This window comes from Muscardinus avellanarius (genome assembly GCF_963383645.1).
Source record: "Muscardinus avellanarius genome assembly, chromosome: X".
In the NCBI taxonomy this organism is placed as follows: domain Eukaryota; kingdom Metazoa; phylum Chordata; class Mammalia; order Rodentia; family Gliridae; genus Muscardinus; species Muscardinus avellanarius.
In genome coordinates this window covers 126,363,224-126,386,511 of record NC_137792.1, presented here as the reverse complement: position 1 = coordinate 126,386,511, position 23,288 = coordinate 126,363,224, and the positions used below count along the sequence as shown (strand labels likewise).

Genomic DNA, 23,288 nt, shown 5'->3' with positions numbered 1-23,288 from the left:
GAGGCAGAAGGATCACTACTTAGTGAGGCCCTTGGTAACTTGGTGAAACACTGTGTCAGAAAAAAATAAAAATAGGACTAGGGGTGTAGCTTAGACATAGAATGCCCCCCCACTTCAATGTCCACTTCAAACAAGCAAACATACAAAAACAACAACAACAACAACAATGTAACTCTGGAAATGAAGGATGAAAGTATTCTAATTCAATAGCAATGGGATGTGAGAGTTTATGTATACAATAAGACACAAAAGTAGATTTTAATGCTTAATTTGTCAGGTTTATGTAGCAAAAAAGATAAGGCACAAATATAACAACCATAGTGAATAAATGTATCACGTTAGACATTTCACTACTTCCAGTTCTCCTACAACTGCCTAATGCTTTTTTTTTTTTTTTTTGGGGGGGGGGAGAACTGTTCATCCAATGAAGGCTAGTGAATTGGTATGGGTACAGTTATTTTATAAATTACAACCCAAATATGTGTTGCTTAATTTCTTTATGTGTTAATTTCAGTAAGCAATTGAAAAGCACTTACAGAGTTTCTATCAATAAATTATGGCAAGGAGTTGAATTTGAATAAAGAGTATGAGCCTATGTTGGCGCACACTTGTAAACCCAGTACTTGGGAGGTTGAGACAGGAAGGTGGCACAGTTCCAAAGCCAATCTCAGTTACTTAGTGAGGCTCTCAGCAGCTTAGTAAGACTGTTTCCAAATAAAATATAAATAGGTCTGGGAGTGTAGTCCAGAGTTAGCCCCTGGATTCCAAATCCAGTGCCACAAAAAAATAAAGACCATATATCTATGATAATATTTTTAATTCAAAAACGAGGAGGGCAGATAAGGGAAAACTCTACTTCATAAAAGAATGCCAGACGACAAATACAGAAAGAAGTGATGAAAGTAGAAAAATCACCATTTTGTAACAATCCTAATTATAATTTATTCAGACAAGAATCTCATCCCCACATGTTAAAAGCACATGAAAAGTTGTAGGTAACAGGTTATTCACACAATCTTGGAATATTTTATCCTATATATCACTTACTAATTACAAAGACAAAAATGGAAGAAGATACCCCCTTTGACCAAAAATCTATAATCACCAATAACAATGCAAGGTGACATCCACGTGCCTCGGGACCGGGAGCACCGAGGACAAACATGGATGCCCTGAATTTAATCATGGGGAAAGAATCATTTAAATCCAAATTGAAAACCATTCTGCAAAACAACTGGTCTGGTATCTTCAAAGTGTTAATGAATTTTTTTTTAAATTCTAGGGAAAGTTGTAAATTAAAGACAACTATGAAGATGTGGAAAGTGTTATGATCTTTTCAGGAGATACACACTTAAATATTTCGGGGTAAAGCATAACAAATTAGCAGAAACTAAGACTCAGAAAATAGGAAAAAGAAGGAAAATGAAGTATAAAGCACATACAGTATAATGTTTGCAATTATAGAATGTGAGAGAAAGTGTGTAGATATTCAATGTAATGTTTTGTTCAATGATTCTAAAGGTTTGAATTATTTTGAAGAAATTGGAGAAAGTAATTCAATATAATATTTTCTTATATATCCACAAATGAAGAGGACAAAATGAGTAACTAAAAAATAATTGATCGAGTCCTTAAAAAGGTATTAACAAACAAAATCCCTATCTTGTTTGAAGTTACTTAAAATGGTTAAATTGTGATATACTAAAAAGCTATAAAAATATTTTGAGTTATTTTAGTCAACTTCTCAAAATGTAGTAACTCAGAAATAAAATTAAAATTATGCACTTGTGTACTCACATACAATCTGATGTGACATTTTATAATTGGACTACATTAAAAACAAAAGCATGAAATTGTTTTAGCAGCTATTTCAGCCTAGTCATCTATTTAGTCCACGTAATTTTTCCAAATGGAAGTCTTCCTTCACTTGCAATAGTAATTCAATAGCGCCCCCAAAATATAATGAAAATAAGGATTTACAAAATTTTGTGAGTAACTATTTACAAAATTTCATGAGATTTATTTACATATTTTCTAGTACTCATCCATTCAACACCTAGATTTTTCTCCAAATTATTCATATCTCATAAATAGTATTTATTATAAAAAATTACCAATATTTTTGCAATAGAAATTAATATTTATATCTTGATCACAATTATTGTATTATTTTAATAATGAGAAGATCATGGGCATTTTTCATTACCATAAATATTTTTAATCTGTCCAGAAAAGCATATAAAAATGGTCAATAAGCTCGTCATGGTAGCACATGCTTGTAATCCCAGCATTTGGGAGGCTGAGATAGGAGGATCGTGGCTCGCGGACAGCCTCAGCTACTTAGCGAGGCCCTTTGCAACTCAGTGAGACCCTGTTTCAAAATAAAGAATAAAAAATAGGGCCGGGGATATAGCTTGCAGGTAGAATGCCCCTGGGTTCCATCCTCAGTACTGAAAAAAAAAAAGTTATTTTGCTCTGATATGGTGCAATCTACCAACATTATCTACATCCATTTACCTCTTCATAAAAGAGATTTGTTTCTGCAAGGGAAGTATAGCTACAAAAAGGGGTATAAACTATTCTAAAGGTGTGACTAGGCAGCAGATAAATGATTGAATATAAATGTACCAAATTACTAGCAGTGGTTTAAGGAAGGGTTATGAGGGTATAGGTGATATTTTTAATATATTTTCCTTATATCCTTTATCTAATTTTCTGAAGTGGCTTGTACTACTCTTATAATGAGGAGAGCAAATTTGAAAAGGACTTGCTTGAAGTCATATATTTAAAGGAGATATGACCTTTTGAATTTAAAAACAGTATAACATTTTAAAAAGGGAAAGAAAAATTCTTATCTACTACCACAGTTTTCAGAGTAACATGCCAGAAATTACCCCATTTTTGAGTTCATGTAACTTTAGTTTTAGAAACGGTTATCAAAACCCTTAATTTATACGTTATAATAAGAAATTCAGTTAGAAAAGAGTTCAAATGAAATGAGAAAAGGATACTGAGCAATTTAAAATACAGATATTTTAACATTTAGATGGAAGATTGGGGATAAGGTTCAAAGTTGCCTGTGCGTGTTCACAAAAAGGGTGATTTAAATGTAGTCTGTAGCTCAGGAGCTATCTCAGAAGACCTGGGATTTCACAAAGGTTAGAACCATAACTGCCTTCTAAACTGACACTGAGTGATAACGCAGTTTTTAAGCTAGCTATAGCTATGGTTCAACAATCTGTATTAGGAACCACCGTGAGATGCACTTCGTAAGCTAATATTACTGCAATGATTCCTATATGCAGTATGGCTCACAGTTGGTAAAGTGCACTGTAATGCCAATCACCAAACCAGTAAAGGATGGAGCCTGCTGGGGCAGCGGGCTGTGTCTGTGGTTCTAGTACTTAAGAGACTGAGATAGAAGAGGACAGGTTTGAGACAAGCACAGGGTCACTTGGTGGGACCTTGTTTCAAAATAAAAAAGAAGGCTGAGAGTATAGCTAGAGGTAGAGTAGACCCTCTATCCTGTTCAACCCCCAATACCACAAAAAGGAGGGTGGGGAGAGACAGGAGAAGGGGGGAGAGGAAGGGAGAGGAGGGGAGAGGAGAGGAGAGGAGAGGAGAGGAGAGGAGAGGAGAGGAGAGGAGAGGAGAGGAGAGAAGAGGAGAGGAGAGAAGAGGAGAGGAGAGGAGACAAAGGGAGGGGAGGGGAGAGGAGAGAAGAGGAGAGGAGAGGAGAGGAGAGGAGAGGAGAGGAGAGGAGAGGAGAGGAGAGGAGAGGAGAGGAGAGGAGGGAGGCGAGGGGGAACTCAACTGGGGTGGTGGCACCTGTCACAGCTACTTGGGAGGTTGAGGCAGGAGGATCATAAATTTGAGGTCCATCTTGGCACCTTAGCCCTATTTACAAGTAAACAAATAAAGTGAGTGAAAGAAAAGTATAAACACAAAAGATGAGATGGCGCTCCAACACAAACCCAAGAACTTCAAAGTCCAAAACAATAGATTATAAATTTCGCCATACTGTAATCTTACGCTTAAGCGCTCGTTTCGCTTTGTTCAAATGGTGAACAAACAGAGAAAAACTCCAAGGTAACACTAAGAGTGTTTCCAATAGTGTGCTGAAGAGTTACTGTTTGAGTTTCCTAGGTAATGGGAAAAGAATAGGGGAAGAAAACTTCCCAACATCTGTCAGTCACATCTGCACACAAACGTCACAGTTGCCCTCAGTAGAAGCGGCAGGGCTAAGGCTGAGGAGCTGATGAGAAGCACAACACATTCGGAGCAGTGGATCACCAGGCAGCACGCACTGTTCTGAGGCCCCAAACTGCAGACAGCCAGCGATTGAAAAGAAGATAGCACCACCTAGAAAAGTTAAAAGAAGCAGGAGCAGAAGCTGAGGGGCAACTTAAACTTGCAAGTATCCCAAGAGAGATCGCATGAGTAACGAACAATCACAATCATTCTTAGTGGAAGTAAAAATGTATCAAGGGAAAGGGGACCTAAGTTGCAACGGGAGAAATTTCATTTCATTCTGGGAAAAAAAAGAAGAATCTTCAGATGCTGACTGCATTCCCAAAAGAAGAGGACCCTCTTTTTGAGATGCGTTATGAAATAACTAGCAGCTTTCTGACTTCAGCTAATATAGAGCTCAATGTCCAAGGATTTGTGAGTATGTAGAGATTGGACGGAATGACGCTTAATGGTTCTACTGCTGTTATAGCCTAGCGCATTTAAAATTGTATAAGGTGCGTTAAGACATGGTTCTTGCCCTGTGAGAGCTTAGAAGCATTTTAATTAGAGTATCAATTAAACAAAACTAATGTTTAATTGAAATTAATTATAGAAGGCGAGAGTGCATAAGCAAGGTGCATATGTATGGTATAAAATTCAAAGAGGCACAATGTTTAATCTGTGTTCAAACACAAGGAAAATGGCTTAGAAAAAATGACAGGCCATTGCTAAAAGTGGAATTATTCCTAATATTGATGCCTGGTTCTGTTGGCAACAGTATCAAATTTCTCTAATTGAAGTTACACAGGACGATCCATTCATCTGCACTGATGTTACCTCCTTGCAAACATCTGCTTAAGAAAAAAAGAAAACACAAAGATCATTTCTTTTGTGTGTGTGTGTGTGTGTGTGTGTGTGTGTTTTGTTGGTGGTACTGGAGGTGGAACCCAGGGGCTTTTCTACCTCTGGGCTATACTCCCAAACCTACTTTATATTTTGTCTGGAAAAAAGTGTCTCACTAAGTTGCTGAGAGCCTCACTAAGTAGCTGAGGCTGGCTTCCAGCCTATGGAATCCTCCTGTCTCAGCCTCCCAAGCCCTGGTATTACAAGCGCGCACCACCACACCCAGCCACAAAGATCATTTCTCCCGAGAGGTATTTGATTCTCTGTGACACATCAGCTCACATGGGCAGGGCTCTCTGCGTGTCATAGGTCTGACCAAGTATTCTCTAGCTGGCTGAAAGGAAGAATCGCCTAGTAGCATATAGTAAAGGAAAACATATTAACAGTGGTAGACAGGGCAGGCGCCCATGTTGTTGAACATTGTCCACAATTGCCCAAAAGCCACCAAGTCTTACCTAGGTTTTGGTAGGAAGCCAAGCTCAAAGTCTTTCGGAGTAAATTACAAGCCCTCACCTTCACTTACTGTATAATACACTTGTATAAGCAATGTGCTTGCTTCCTAATTCTCACTTTTCTCATCTATAAAACTACAGTCATAATTATTACAAGAATTTAATTAATTTTCACAATAGAGCTCATTAGCACAGTTACTGGCACTTAGTTTCCTCTTAAAGTTAGCTCTTGTTAACTATGAGATACAAGAAAAGGAAATCTATATACTATAAAATAGCACAGCTTGAGCAAGAGAAACTAACTCTCTCATAGTTCTCGAGACATAAAGGCCAAGATCAGGGGGTCAGCATGTTTTGTTTTCTTCTTTAGCCTGTCTCTTGGGCCTCAAAAAAGCCATCTTCTTCTAGGGCATGTGTCCAAATTTCCTATTATCAGTACACTAGTCAGATTGGATTAGGTCCACCCTAATAGCCTCATTTGAATATAATCAACCCTTCAAAGACCTATCTCCAAATAAGTCCCATTCTTATTCAGAGGACTGGGCATTGGGGTTACAACAATATGAATGTGGAGAGGAGGGGCACAATTCAGCTCAAGCAAAGGCACTCCACACAATAAGAAAATCTGAAATAATGTGAAATAATCTAGGAAAAGAGAGTCAGTTCTCTTGTAATAATTCTCTGCTTCCTAACATAAAAGGAACCTACTTAAGCCCATTGAACTTTTGGAGGATAGACAAGGAGAAGGGTACACAGAGAGAAAGACACACACACACACACACACACACACACACACACACACAGTATATCCAGTACACACTGAGGAACAGCTCCCTGACAGCACCATCACTGGGCCAAAAAGCATCACCATCAATGAAAATACATGACTGGCATAAAGTACACAAGGTGGTTACTAATTTTAAGCACAAGAATCGCAATGTGCAAGTATTTACTTTTTTCTTCTATCACAAATTCCTTGAAGAAAAAAACCACGAGAGATTCGAAATCTACAAACAGATCAGGAGAAAACATAACCCCTCCAGGTATGGTGGTGCGCATTTGCAATTTTAGTCCCTGGGAGGTTAGGACTAGAGCTTGGCAGGTTCAAGGCCAGACTCAGCAGTGTAGCGAGACTCTTAGCAACCAGTGAGACCCAGCTTCAGGGAGGGAGCTCAGAGGTAGAATGCCCCTGGGTTCAATCTCCAGTACCAAAAAGAAAAAAAAACGAAAAAGGAAAAAACTAAACCCAGGAGGCTTTTACTAACTCTGGTCAATGCTGCTAAAATTCATTTTTGTTTTCTGTATTGTTTTGATAGGTGTCGATACATCTATAAAAGCACATACAATTAATATAGTTATCACGTAATTTAAATTGTGGTGATCTTTTTTCTAAAAAAAAGAAATATATATATTTATATTTGTAAATATATATATATATTATATATATACATATATTATATATATATATATCTCCCAAATGTCACTATCATCTGACTTAGAGATGCAGACTCACAAAGCATTTTATATAAATCTCTACACTGAATATTAATTCAAGTTATGAATAGTCAATCACTGAGAGCAAATGCCATAGTATACATAATTCAAAATACTGTGAATGTCTATTTATCTGCCCCCCCAAAAAGAACAACAATCCTCCATGGAACAAGGCCAGACTCTAACCTCCCCAGGCAATGTCTTCCTGAAACACGCATGTACAAAGCCACAGAAAGACTATTACTATATTGCCTAAATTAAAAAGTATGGGAAAGAGCTTTAAACACTCTACAGCGCTTTATAAAATCTCTATTCTTCCCTCATTCTACTGAAAAGATCCAATGTTGGTTCAACTAAACAGTCCTTTCCTAACTCATAAGCAGATAAACGAAACTTAATTAAGTGAACTAGGAAATGGACTCGAATATGTGAAGAAAAGGCCAAAATTTGGAGCATGATAAGTTAAAGAAGCTTTCTAATACTGATCATAATCAGATTGTTTCTTGTTTTCCCCTGCTGGCAAGGAGAGGATCAAGAAAGCATTATTACTTCATGAAAACATCTTTGTGTCATGCCACAGAAAATACTGGCAAGAGAAAATTTTACCCAAAGCTTTTAAAGGATATGTAGTGTGGAGATTATATTTATTTACAACAACAAAAAACAGCTGCATAATTATCTCATGCTATTTAACCGATCAAAAAATTTTAGTACAGAAAAAAAGTAAAATAGACCAACCCAATGTCAAATAAGATGTACAGTAGTTTTAAGCATCTTATATCAAGCATCAGATTTAAATATACTTTTATCTGATTATTCACACAAAAACACCCAAGACAGAAACCTGTAAAATGATAACAATGAAAATACACAGCAATGCACAATAAACTTGCAATGTAGACTCCTACATGAAAAGTACATCTTTTAGTTTCTATATCAAGACATATTTAAAATTATCACTACCATATATTCACAAATATTTATAGAATCAATTTATAAAACATATGTCTAAACAATATCAATGTTCATGCTGTTTTTAGACACTTCCTAATGCCGAAAGTAAGATGATTTGCTAAGATTTGGTCATCTAATTTACCTTAGTATTCCTTAAACAATGAATTTAACCTAATATGATGAAATAGTGTGATTTATGAAAACATACTAGAAGGGAAAGGACTGATGAGAAATTGTTCTAAAATGAAGGTAGATTTAAATAATAAGACCTTTCAAAACATACCCTCCAAAATAAGAAAACCCTTCAAAATATACCCACTGTTAAATCATTAGGAAATTAGAAAGTAGCTACTCATTTCAAATAAGAAATATGAAATTAGAAAAGACCGGAATTGGTATTTTAATAGTGTTTGTGCTATTTTTAAACGATCACTTGTTCTATACAATTATTACACAGTTTCACATCTTATTTCCATGTGATTACCAAGTGAGTTTTTCTACTTTATATGTACTAGTTAAAAATAATAGCTTTATTCTGTTTGAATTTAGATTTTTAGCAAAATTGTCATCACCATGGAACTAAATATTTTACAGTGGTAACTATGCTACAATTTCTAAACCCGTTAGAAAAGAAAAACAATCAAGTTGTAGTACAGGAAAGCAGTGTTTTATCATCCTGAACCAACTACTTCAAACTCCAACAATCAATGTTTTGTCTCCCCCTTCTGGACTACACAATTATAAAAACAAAAAAACCTGCAGTATGTAATCTTTTTTCCAAAGATATATTCAAATAACTGTCCTGATACAAATGTGTAATATTATATAAAGCAGTCATTAAGACAGTATTTCATTAAAACACAAATGAACCTTCATTCTAATAATGCAATAACAACTAAACAGCCCACAAAAACATACTGCCACACTTAGTGGTATTTTATGAATATTACTATTACCATGTGGCTTACAGTAAGGAACTTATCGATAGAACATTAAATTCACTCTGAATTTACTACTTTGAACCTGGCCGTAACTGTATGCTTTAAATAGTAAACTTCCTTTCAGCCTCACCTTCTTCACCGCCTGAGGGAACACGCACTCTCAGCTCTATTTTGAGAAGGTCCTTCAATAGCCACTCTGTCAGTGCTGGTGATTCTCAGGCCTCAGGGAAAATAAGCATACATTTGTACCTAACCTTTGCCGTCATGGGATTCTTCTCCTACGATATTATTTTATTTTTTGTGGTCATTGTTTTTGTGGTACTGGGGACTGAACCCAGGTATTCTACCCCCCAAGCTATACCTCTAGCCCTACTTTATTTTTAAATCTGAAACAGGGTCTAAGTTTCAAAGGGCCCTGATATGTTGCTGGGGTTGGCCATGAAGTGGGATTCACTGCCTGGGATTGCAGGCCTATGCCACCACTCCCAGCTACGTCTCCTTTGAAACATTGGAAAAGCTGTAAACGTGACTTTTAATTACGTACAGTGTCCATCTGACAAACAATACCACGGGCCGCCAAAACGATCGTCTCTTCTGTGCCTGCATCCGCTGAGCCAACTAGATGTGCTAATAACGGTCATTACTGGTAAAGATGTTCAGGCTTCAGTTTACACATGGGTAAAAGCTATTGGAATGATGATCAATGTACTTTCAGCAGCACAGAGTATATACTTCAAATATTAAAACGCTTAATTTTAAAACAGAGACCACATTATGAAATTGTTGTTAATGCTAAAAGAGCTAATAAATGTCCTTGCACGGTGACTTTATTCCTGTTTGTGATCTTAGTCTTTTCTTCTGGATTTACATGTCGAACTGAACTCATCATCTCTGACTCAAAACTTAGTCTTGCTACTGATTTCTATACGAAGGTACAAGTCTTTTTCGTCATCCACGCTTGAAATTCCTGTCATTATCGATTCACATATCCCTTTTGCCCTTTTTCATCACTTGCTAAGACTGGTATATTTCACACACTCCAGTTCAGGGTCTTATTACTTAATTACTACAACAACCCAGAGCTTGATCTTCCTGCTGTCATCTCTAAGCTCTCCAATTTCCACTGTTCAATTCATCCTCCCCAATTACACTTGGATTCTGTCATTTCACTGCTCAACGCCTTCCAAGGCTCCTCACTGACTATCAAAGTCACAACTCCTTGGCCTGTATCTCCTAAAATCATATCACCCTACCTTTCCAAATTTATGACCAATTAGCCAGGCTTACTGTGCTTTGACTCACCTTAACTAGAGGGCTTGGTCATTAAATCCTCCCATACTTTCCTTTGTTCACCCTACTCTACCCACAGTGGCCTCTTTGCTCTCATACACTCCTTATACACTCCTATCTCAAGGCCTTTGCACTTGACATTCTCTCTGCCTGCAAATTGTAAGGTCTCTGTTCAAATATCATTTTCTTGGCCAACAATTAAGCCAAATTTTGTTCGATATCTCTAGCCATCAGGGAAATGCAAATCGAAACTAAACTGAGATTTCATCTCATCCTAATTCAGATGCCAATCATCAAGAAAACAAAATGCTGTCATGGAGGCAGGAAAAGGAAAGTTTTATACACTGTTGGCAAAACTGCAAAGTACAACCACTACAGAGATCACTACAGAGGTTCCTCAAAGAGTAGGAACAGAGCCACCATCTGAACAAGCTACACCACTCCTACGTATTGTTCCAAAAGAAACTCTAGTGATACATGACTCTTGTGTTTATAGCAACACAATTCACAATAGTCAAGTAATGAAATCAACCCAGGTTCCCATCCATAGAGGAATAGATAAAACATGCAGCATATACAAAATGGAGTTTTTTATTCTGATATAACAACCAAATTATGTCATTTGGAGGAAAATCGATCAAAATGGAGAGCAGTATGTTAAGTGAAATAATCCATACTCAGAAAGACAAGTTTGGTTTGTTTTTGTCTATGTGGAAAGTAAAGGGGGGGGACAGGGAAGAAAAGGATCTCATGAAGACAGAAGGGAGACCAGTAGAGAAAAGGAGAGGAGGACAAAGGGAGATACGAGGGAATTAAAGTAATCAAACTGTCATGTGCATGTGCAAATAGGCCAAAATGAAACCCACTCTCCTGTATAATTATTCAGCACCAATACAAAAACTCGGATTCCAAAAATATATATAATTTTCTGAGAGCTCACCTTCAAAACAGTATGAGTATAATACACAAGTCAGCTTACATTGTTAAATCATTAGGAAACGAGAAAGTAGCTACTCATTTCAAATAAGAAATATGAAATTAGGAAAGACTGGATCACTCTCTGTTTTCCTCTGGCTTTTTGAAAAACTTTCCTTCACAACACATACCACTATCTGTCATTACATCGGATATGTGTCTTACTATTTTCCTCCAACTAGAATCATTCTAGCACCTGGAATAGTGCCTGATATATAACGAGTACTTGGTAACTTTATGTTCAAATAAGGAAGAAAACTATTGTCAGAGAGGTGTACAAAGTCACAGGGACTAAATAAGTGATGAATGAGGGACTGAAACTCATCTCGTTCCAATGGCAAAACAAATACTTCCCCCAAAGCCCTTGCTGCTGCCCTGGGCACTCAACTATACATGTTATTAAATCACCTCCTAGTTAACTTGGTAAGGTCTGCTCATTATAATTCTATTGTCCCACTATCATGTGTAATCATGTCAATCCTTACTTTTCTTCTCAGAGCATGCTTATTTTTCCACCTGTACACAGGTTATTCTTGGTTTGCAATCAAATCAAATCAATCATTTTAGTCATTTTCTTAATCTATTTCATACAATGTGTTACCACATAATAAAAACAAATTTACTTTGGTCCACAAAGTTCTACAACACTTACTTAGAACTAGAGGACAATGAAAACAACATTTCAGTACTTTCAGAATTTTTATTATGTTGCCTTTTTAGATGGCACCTTACTAAATGTTCAAGTATTTTATTAACTCTTTAAAACACCCTTACCAATATTAACTTGAGATCACATGTGAAATTTTCAATTTTTATTAAATTCCAGCCATAATGCACACCAAGTAACACATAGCTTCCAAAATGTAAGTTAATCATCCTCCTTCTAACATCCAGATGAATCCTTCCAACCACTCTTGACCCAGAACAAATCTCATTTCCTCCTTTAAGACAGCAAACAGAAGCCAGGCATGGCAGCGCATGCTTATAATCCCAGTATTTGGGAAGCTGATACGGGAGGATCAAAGGTTCACAGCCAACCTCAACTACTTAGTGAGGCCTTATGCAACTTAGTGAGACCTTGTTTCAAAATAAAGAATAGAAAAATAGAGCTGGGGGTATAGCTTGGAGGTAGAATGTCTCTAATTCCATCCCCAGCAATGTAAAAAGGAAAGTAAAATAAAATAAAACATCAAATAGCACACACCTTGAATACTTAGCAAAAACAAAGTGGTTCATAGTTTTATTTCGATTTACCAACTAGTTTTGATGTTTTCTATCTTTCATACCAGGCATTTTGTAATATTCACTATATTTAACACAAATATCATTTGGACCTATTATTGCAAATGTTATTTGCATGTTAAATATATTAAACACAAACAACACACTTCCATACTATCCTGCATTTAGAACTGTTGCCTTCTATATGAATGAGAAAGTGGGGTTCATTAAGAAAGATTATATAAATTATCCAAGGTCACAGCTAGCACGCGGCAGAGTCAAACTCTGAATCCAAGTCCATTTGCCTCAGAATCTATGACTTCTATTAAGACTTGCACTCCTGTATAGAACTTAGACTGTGGACATAAAAACACACCCCTAGTATAAGACTGTTATTCACGGGTATGAATTACTCTAAAATATCATAAATGAAGCCCTTGAGGAATATATAAAATAATAAAAACTGTAAGACAAAGTAGAAAGTGACTCCATAAGAAAGTTTAAAATACAGTACTATAGGAGTTCAGATAAATTTTGGGGGTGGGAATCGGAAGGAGGACTCGGGAATTAGGATCAAGACAGGCTCGGGAAAGAGCTGTGGATTATGAACAAAATGTTTACAAGGGAAGGAAAACATTAAACATAAAAAAGATTGAATAAAGTAAGAAGCCATCCTGCTTGGGACTGAAGGGTTGGTTATGTTTAGATAACAGGCAATATTCAAGCTTGAGTTTTAAAGTAAATGTAGAGACATGAATAGTGAAAGTCAAGTATAATAGTTCAAGACCAGAAGGACCTCGCCTTCCTTCATTTCTGCTTCTAATCAGCATTCGATAGACAAAGGAGAAACAGGGCCAGGTGTAGCTAGCTCATGGCAGGTTCCACCTTTCTTAGTTCAATCTGGCTTTTATACCACTCACTTTTATTAATATAGACAATCTCTAGGTAACCACAATAATTAAATTGGCTATTCTATCATTTCTTCTCCGTGGAACACCTCTAGGAAATTCACCTGCCCCTTTTATCAATAAACAAAAACTTCCATCTCTTGAAGATTAATGAGACGGTGACACATAAGCCCTTTTGTCCGGGACTTTTATCAGAGGGATTTTATATATTGTTTTTTCATTCCTCCTTCTAGTCACAAAAGAACAAAAATATCTTCCTTGAGGCATGTCTCCTACCAAAACTGTAGAAGTAACCTCTCAATGTTTACTTTAGAAAGTAATTCCTAAACTTTCCTCCCTTTATAGCAGGACTTACAAGCTCAACTGTGAGACAGATAAGGCAATGAGGGTGAGACAGGATATACTATGGATCTATCGGAACGCCGATCCCGTCTTCCGTCTGTGAAAACACTTTGCCAGCCATACATGGGAGCCATAAGACTCCACTGTGAACCCTTAGGGTAGTGTAGGTTCAGCGCCTATTTTGTTTTCCTATCTTCTTCCCCATTCAACCCAGGTTCTTTTTTGTTGTTGTTTTTAACACTAGGGGTTGGACCCAGAGCTGTTCTATCTCTGAGCTACACCCCCAGCCCCTTTTCAAGCTTTTGTTTTTTTGTTTGTTTGTTTGCAGTACTGGAGAACCCAGGGCTACATCCCCAGTCCTATTTTTAAGGGTCTCACTGAGTAGCAAAGGGCCTCACTAAGTAGCTGAGGCTGTCTGTGAACCGCTATCCTCTGGTCCCAGCCTCCCAAATGCTGGGATTACAAGCATGCGCCACCACGCCCAGCTCAATTTTTTATTTTAAAACAGGATTCTGAGGCTGTCCTCCAACCAGTGATCCTCCTATCTCAGCCTCCCAAGTACTGGGATTACAGACATGTACCACCACACCAAGCTCAACCCAGTTTCTTGAAGAAACTGTGGTCGTTGGTTAAAACAACAACAGCATGTGATTTATTATAAGAAATTACATTAAGTGTTATAATGGACCTATATACACGGTACTATGGAAAGGAAAGGAGCCTCTCCTAAAATTAACAGGACACTTAATCCCAGTGGATACTTAAAACCTTGCCGGGCATAGTGTAGAAGTAAAAGGCACTGCAGCTCAGAGACAGCACAGGCTTGCGTTCGAGGCATTAAAGGAAAGTGTCTTCAGGAACTACCAAATGTTCATGTATAGCAGAAGAGAGGAATGCAGCTAAAGATGGCTTTTTAAGAGAACGCAGTGAGCCGGGCGTGGTGGCGCACCTTGTAATCCCCGCGCTTGGGAGGCGGAGACAGGAGGATCGCGCAGGTTCGAAGCCAGCCACGCTGGCGTAAGAGACCCTGTTTCCAAATTAAAAAAAAAAAATATATATATATATATATATATAATAGGTCTGGGAATGTAGCCTGGAGGCAGAAGGTTTCCATCCCCAGTAACAGAACAACAAGGAGGAGGAGGAGGAGGAGGAGGAGGAGGAGGAGGAGGAGGAGGAGGAGGAGGAGGAGGAGAAGGAGAAGAAGAAGGAGAAGAAGAAGGAGGATGAGGAAGAGGAGGAGGAGGAGAAGGAGGAGAAGGAGGAGGAGGAGGAGAAGGAGGAGAAGGAGGAGGAAGAGGAGGAGTAGGAGGAGAAGGAGAAGGAGAAGAAGAAGGAGGATGAGGAAGAGGAGGAGGAGGAGAAGGAGGAGGAGGAGGAGGAGAAGTTCAGAAGGAGAAGGAGAAGAAGGCGGTAGTGATGTGATCTCAAAGGGCAATCAGGAGCCCTTTGAGGCTTTAAGGAAGAAAATGGTATAATCTCTGGTAACCAGGTAGAACACATACAGGTTCGGTGCCAGGTGGTCAAGTCTTCCTGTACTCAGGAAAACTGTTGGGAGTGTGTTAAATCATTAGAATCTGAACTAAGGAAGTAATGAAAGTCAGGCACGTTGGCACACACTTAGAATCCCAGTACTTGGGAAACTGACACAGAGAGATCACAGTTCGCGGCCAGGCTCAGCTACTAACTGAGGCCCTCTGCAACTTAGTAAGACCCTGCTTCAAAATACAGAAGAAAAAAATAGGGCTGGGGGTGGAGCTCGGAGGTAGAATGTCTGTCTGTCTGTCTCTCTCACATACACACGCACACACACACACGCACACGCACACACACACACACACACACACAGTTAACAGTGTAACTAGGGGAGACAGTGATTTAAGTGGATGTGGAGGAACCAGGAGGAACCAGTCATTTTTTCTGGGCTTCTGGCATAGTCCATTGGATTGTTTATGGTGCCCTGACTGGAAATGGGCGATGCCTCTAGCCCCCAATATAATAAGCTCAAGGCTCCCCAAACTCCCTTGTTTAGCCCAAACCCCACCCTTCCTCCAACTAGTAACCAGTTTCATACGTATCTTCATAGAGAGAAAAGTCTAAAGTGCAGTACTCTCCATTTATCCTAATCCAGTAGATGGCTAGTTTAAAGGGAGCTATCCTCCGAGCAATGCAGCTAGGCACTCTTGGCGTCGTATGAACACTGCAGCACGTGCTCATACAAGTCTAGATGGCACGGCCTAGCACACACCTAGGCAGCCTGGCTTAGTGTTTTCCTCCTACGCCATAAACCTGCACAGCACGTTACTGGACTCGGTACAAGCGTGACAATGTGAAATATTTGTGTATCGAACCATAGTTAAACATAGAAGGGTACAGTAAAAAACTTTTACAGAAAATTTTCAGCTCCATCATAATCTTAAGGGATCACCATCGTTTTTCCTGGAAATGTTATTTGGTGCATGACTGTATTTCACAGTGTGTGCTCCTCAAAAGTCCTTAACAGAATCTCCTGTGGTGCTAGATAAAAATGCAAATTGCTTGGCCACGTCCCAGACCTCAGGAATCACAATCCTGGTGAGGTGGGGACATAAAATGTGCATTTTCATGCACTGTGAGGCTTGAGAACCATTATCCTAACCCAGCCCAAGTTCTCATCCAAGGTACGTCCTCAAATCCAGCTTCCGTCACGTCACTCCTTGCTCAAACTCATTTCCTATCTTCTGCCGGAACTCCAAGACTCCCTTTAGACTTGATACGTTAAAATCTTTCTAATATATACATTCTTTTTTCAACAAAGTCAACCTCATCTCTCACTTCCCTCGCCCCTGCTCCCACACATATGGTTTGGTTCTCTCTCCAGACTTTTGCACGCAGTATTACTTCCAGAACCTGAGAGCCTCACCCTAGAGAAATCTAAGTAACAATAAACAAACTATTCCTGGAAGCCTAGCTTGAGTCCAGATATTTGCATGAAGTTTTCCTTAATTACTCCAGCCCTGCATCTCTCTCCTACCTATACGTTCCTATTACACTTATAGGGAGCATGCATAATTAAGTACGTTGAGTGTTTCAACATTTATGAACTAAAGGCCCTATCTAATTTATACTTTCTGGTCATAAATATACCCAGCATAATTGCTGACACATAATAAAGACTAAATAAATATTTGCTGGTTTTTGAAATTATGCCAGAAGTTTGATGGCTTTTATTCTCCTGGATGTCATTTGAATTTAAAATACAAAAAAGTCAATTTTGAAAAGCAAAATAAATATGAAATACATTCACTATTCTAGATACCTCTGTATTCAGTGGTGTTAGGACAATGTTTCCCTTTATCACAATAAAGAATACTTAGTAAGAACCAAAGTAATTACAAATAGCTCTCAATGACAACACAGCCAATTTTGGCTTTTCTATGATAATGGTATATTATGTACTTACAGCACTAAAATATACTGCCTTGAGTATAAAACATTTTAATGACAACAAAAAGATCCATAATAGATCATTTAAGCCAATTGTTTCCATTTACTTACTTAAAAATTGAACACCAAAGAGGTAGGAGGGCTTGCCAAAGTCAGAGCTGATTAATAACACAAACAAAACAAGCTCCCAGGCCGCCTCACATGGCAAAGGTGATTTGCACAGTACTACGTACTCAATGACACTAACATCAACTGAAGCTCTTTAACAAGAATTCCTACGGACATATACCAGGGTTTAAGAGTCTCTCTCTGCCATACTGAGGAACTGAGGTACAACAGGTAATTTTATCACAGTCATATAGCTTGACACGGGTATAATTTTAAAAAAGGTAAAGAACTGCAAGCAGACATATAACCATATTCTATTTCTATTGGTGTTTGGAAAACCATATTTTCCAAAACTACCAGAAAAATACTTACCAGACCTATAATCATACCACCTGTTCTTAATATTTATCTCACAGCATTGAATAAAAGAGACTCCAAAAAAAGAACCAAACACATAAAATACCACAAGCAAAAAAAATAATAATAATAATGCCCCAAAGCACAAAGTTATATCTAGGGGTAAAACACATCTTTTGTACTTACCGCAACTTTACTTCCAACTATCTGCATGCAGTGGTCAACGAAGAGTGGTTATGGTGTAAAAAAAAACAAACAGCAACAATATTAGTAATCAGAAGCTTTTCACACAAGTTAAGTGTTTAGTAAATTAGTAAACAGCTCACCGCCCTATTTATACTTCTACTACTTCAAATGCAGAGGGCAAAATAAATATATCACTATGAATATATATCATATATCAAAAATATTTAAGTCTGTGGAATAATGATTGCCAAATAAAGACTAATTACTAGTTGAGAAATTATAAAATGTAATGGGCATCTCATATAGTACAAGTAATTATCAAGCAATGCAAACTTATTTGCAATCTGGCACCATATATTTTTCCAGCTCACAGGCCCTCAAAAAATTATCAATACAAAATTTTTTCCATATATTGCTTTTTTCCTCCATTGCTCTGGCAAGAATACCATTAAGCGTGAACTAAGGTATTTTAGAATGTATATGTTATATTTAAAATCACGCATTAAGTTCAGGAATTAACTTTATGTTGAAAACTAAATTATTTTATAGTTAAAAGTTTCAGGCCTATAAAGTTGTTTTATCTTATACTCAAAAATCACAAAGATAGACTTTATTATTCTAGTTTTCTAAATCATCTTAACATTTCTATTAAAAATTCAGAGTTTTCTATATAATGTAAGGACAAAGAAACACTTTGTGTCTAAACATGCACATATTAATAAGTAAGAAATACTTCCAAAATCTCAGCTTTCATTGGTCTTTCCTAACAGATAGGAGATAAGAGAATTACTGACGGGGAGAACTGTGTTTAAGAAAGCATAAAGTAAACTCATCATCCTAAACAGTTTTATGCTGAAATCCAAATATAAATCAAATCACTCTTATCAGATCCCCACACTTGAATGATCAAACAGTGTCCAAAAAAGATCTAATCCACAATTTAAAGCCATTAATCTGATAGCTATTATCAAGATGTGCTCTATTTTTCAACTAGTGCTTTAAAAATTAAAATTAAAATTAAATGCAAGCCCAGTAAGAGTCCTAAGTTGAACAGGATATCAAAAGATGCAAAAAGATGAGTTTCAGGATATCAAAAGATGCAAAAAGTAAATTATTTCAGAGAAATCTGTGAATCTCCAAATAGCAGAGCAGATTTATTAAATATTCATTCAACACACAGTTTACAGGCCATGATTATTTAGTTGAATAAAAGCCTCTTTGGTGCCATTAACAGTCCTCTGAACTGAAAGATATGCTATTGAACTAAATTATTTCCTCCCACCAAAAAAGACAGAGGTCTTATTTGTCCCTTGTTTATTTAGCACAGACAGGAGACTAAAAAAAAAAAAAAAAGAACGAGAGACTGTTTGAACAATTAAAGCAGGTCTATACTCTGAACCAACCAAAATATGGTCCATTTAATGATTCATTTACATTACAAAATGACTGCATTTAGCTAAAGCACACAAGCCACAGATTAGATTGATTAGTCAACAAGAAGCTAAGAGAGAAACTAGTTTGGTCTTGTCTGGGTTTGTTTCATCAGATCTAGACCAAACCTAAAAACAACGTGCAAAAGAAAGTATCTGATGATGGTGAAAGCAAAACCATAAAAAGTACACACACACACACACACACACACACACACACACACACACACACACAGAGTTACTGTAACATTTACCTACTTTGTATTCCAGGGAAGTCCAACAAATCTGTATATGTACTTGGTATTACTATTTAAATTACTTCCTAATGATATTTTGCTAATCAATGGTAGATCCTAATGGCTCTTGTGTCTTAAACATATAGCCTAACATATTCTAAAATATCAACCACAAAGATTGTGATTTCAATTAGAAATAAACTAGTTTTTTATTTTTTTATATTTTTTTGCTTTTGGTAGAGGGGATTGAACCTAGGTGTGTTCTAGCTCTAAGATATACCCTCAATTCTATTTTATCTTTTTATTTTGAAACAGGGTCTTATTAAATGGTTGAGGGTCTCACTAAATTGCTGAGGCTGGCTGAGAACCTGTGTGCCTCCTGTCTCAGCCCCTCAGATAATAGGATTATGGGGTGTGTCACCACCACCTGCTTAGACCAGTTCCTCGATATTCTCATAAAAACATTGACATTTGGCAGAGTAATGTAAAAACAATGAGAGATAACTTTTCCTCATAAATGTCTATGTAAGCTGGTAAGTGCATTCAAAATCCTAAATCACTGACACATTTTGCCCCTTTCCAGATTATGAATCAGTAAAGTGTCTGCAATGTTAACAAAGCATGGTTCTCCATTTCTGAAAACACGCTCCTGTTTTGAAATACAGAGTCATCCAGGTTATTTGTAGCCAAATTATGCACATACCAAGTACCTTAGATCAGATCCAAAACCACACTCCCTATGACTAGCACAAGACGCAAACTCATGCGGCAAAAATGTAAAGGGGAGGATTTTCCCCACCCACCTACTTAAACTTTATTTGTCACTGACAGAAATATTCAAGCTATTTTTTTCTTTAACATTCACGCAACTTTCTCTACTGTGTAGTAACAGAATTAGAAAGAAAAAAAAAGCAAGCAATCGTTTTCATGGCTACTTTGTGATTCCCTTGCTATTCTCTCATCCTATGCTAATTTAAACAGTCAATTACACAGGAGACTCTTGTTTGCTTTAGAAACAGGTTTTGACCGCATATCTGCATATTGCTTCATCTTATTTTAATGTCCTTGCCCAAGAACCCAAGGACTATGATGTACATTTCTCACTGGGTTCATACTTTCTTTGGTTTTATGACTAATATGGGTGAGTAAAGGGGGAAATACACAATTTATGTTTCAATGTAACCATAATTCTCACATGTTTTACATGTAACTATAAAACATTTTTCCATCAAGGACTCTACCCCTTACTTTGTTTTAACTTCAACATGAAAAATTTTGATTACCTATAAAGCATTTTCATAAAGCCGTCTTTACCATCATATCTGCTTTAAAGAAGAAAAAAAAATTTCCCGCTACAATGGGAATGGAACCGAGGGCCTCATGCATTCTAGGCAAACACTCTGTTATGAGATACATCCCAACCCTAAATGAAGAAATACTTTAATGAGCGTATCAATATGAGACAAAAAGGCAAAAAATACAAAACATACAAAGCGTATCGAAAGCCTAATGAAAGACAGAGAGCAAGATGGGAAGCTTCGCTTACACATGAGAAAATGGCCATACTTTCGGTGTTAATTGGTGGCAATTTTATTGTCCTGATCTTGAAGAGGTCCAAAAATTAGATTGTTTTTCATTTAATGTCATCCCTCTCACCTTGAAAAAGAAATTACATAAACAATTTTCGTAGTTTTAAAGACAGAAGACAGTACTAATTACTGCATCCCCAAGGTGAGAAAGCTTCAAAACATGCTTGTCAACAGACTTTTCTTCCATCATAATATTTGGTCCATGAAAACTATAAAAAAATATAATCTTGGAATGCTCATGAATGAGCTCTGCAACCGATGAGCTGCTCACAGGTGTGCTGAACCGAGCACATAGGGAATAGAAGAGATCAATAGTACTGATCTGGGGTCTAGTGCCTTAAACATGGAATTATTATCTGTTTTGAGAAACATCCCACTTGCATTTTTGAATAAAGCAGTCAAACAAACATCTAATATTTAACCCAATTTTTGCATTCCAATCTGAAAAATGAGTATGTAACTTCAGGTATGCATTTCCTTGGTCGGGACAAGAAGAAAATACGAAAATAAGTACAAACAAGGTCTACAGAGAGACTGAGTAAGAGGGAGAAGGTCAAGGAAGAAGAGCATCACAGGATCTAAATCAGAGTGAGTCCCACTTACACAAACAACAACAACAGAGCCAGACACACTAACAGAATCCGATCATTAAAAACACCACGCGATTAGTCATATAATATTATCTGCACTTTGCACTCAGATTTAGTTATAGAGATTTACTAGCAAACTTGCCTTTAGGTATTTGAAAAATAACACTGAATGTACACCCTGCATTTCCTACATCATTTTACTGTGAACAATAACTTGAGTGCAAAAAGGAGAAGAGATTCATCAGAATTTCAAAGTAAAACCCTATGCATCACCTAATTCTATTAAAAACGATGCTCATGGCAAATTTCACTTATCACTTGAAACATATTTCTGCCCTTGGATACCAGAAGCAAATTAAAAAACATGCTGTTGCTCTGCTCTGGCACAGCTGCAATGCGTTATGTTTAAATAGTTCAGCATTCAGATTTAGCTTGCTTAAAGTACAATACAGAATCAATACAATTGCAAAATTCAGTAATTGCTACTGGAATTATTGTACTGAAATAGTACTAATAGGATAGCCAAATAAGATTAAAATATACGTTTCCAGCAAATGTTTGCTTTAGTGGTCAATTTTTTACATATAAAGTATGTTTTAAATGTGTGTGCATACACACGCATTTATAATGTATACACACCGCTACAAATAAAATCACTGTGTATGTGTATATATACATGCACACACAGAGATTTTGTGGTCTCTAGATAAGAAAGCTCTTTTTTGTAGAAATTTACATTTTGCCAATTCAAAAATATACTTTCCTTACAAAGAAATCAAATCTGAAAGATATTTTTGGAAAGTGCCATGGGAAACGAACAAAGAAAAATACTTTATTAAAACAGTAAATTATTCCTGTTGATAATTAATCATCTCAATGAAGCCAATGTTCAAGTATTGAGACTCACACACAGATATTTGATTAGATACGATTAAGTGCTTTCCTATATATTAAACAAAGCTGTACAGTAACAATTATGAGACGAGTTACAGTTTGCATTGCATAAAATAATGAAAATCAACAACCAAACTGCATGCTTAAAAATTACCAAAAATGACATGCAAGCAAACATCACACACTTAGTTTTCACAGAAACCTAGTTACAGGTGACTATGCTAAGTTTCTGTCCTCTCCCCTAAATCCAACGTTTCCATTTAACAACCTGTATATTAAGGGAAATACTTGCAAAGTGCTGTCAATTTTTAGCAAGTGTACAAAACCTTTGTCCCTAAACTCACGGGATTGTCTCAGGAACTTTCTATCCCTTTTGCTGTGTGTTGTTTACAATTAATGGAAGTTTCTCATTTCTAATGTTGAAGGCAAGAATTGGAAGAGCTGAGGTTTCAAAAAAGTCTCCCTACTTACAGATTTGGCAGTCGCAGAAATGTACTGGACAACCATCTCGCGCTTGGTGGTGAAATCTTTGTTTCGTAAAGGAGCTTTTTTTTCTTCGCTAAGGTTCATGTCCTCCTGTAAAAAAGAACATTTACTGTGAGCACTGGTAAATTTCTGCTTAAGAAATTTAACAATAACGAGTAAATATTAATAATGTCTTAAAATTTTAGTTGTGCTGCAACTAACAATAGTTCTTTTTCCTGGATAACTCATATTATTTTTCACCCTAGACACCATAATCTTGAGTTAATTTTGCTATGT

The 23,288-nt window shown here is 37.0% G+C and overlaps 1 protein-coding gene across 2 annotated transcripts in view; it reads right to left on the bottom strand.

The window, feature by feature from the left end:
• Positions 1-23,288, bottom strand: part of DIAPH2 (diaphanous related formin 2) — a gene marked incomplete at both ends in the record, with an annotated part of 850,504 nt that overhangs the window by 743,029 nt on the left and 84,187 nt on the right. For both annotated transcript variants that reach the window (XM_080719289.1, XM_080719290.1), the window contains one exon: positions 22,998-23,102. In XM_080719289.1, coding sequence (XP_080575415.1) covers positions 22,998-23,102 — 105 coding nt within the window. The remainder of the gene's footprint in view (positions 1-22,997; positions 23,103-23,288) is intronic.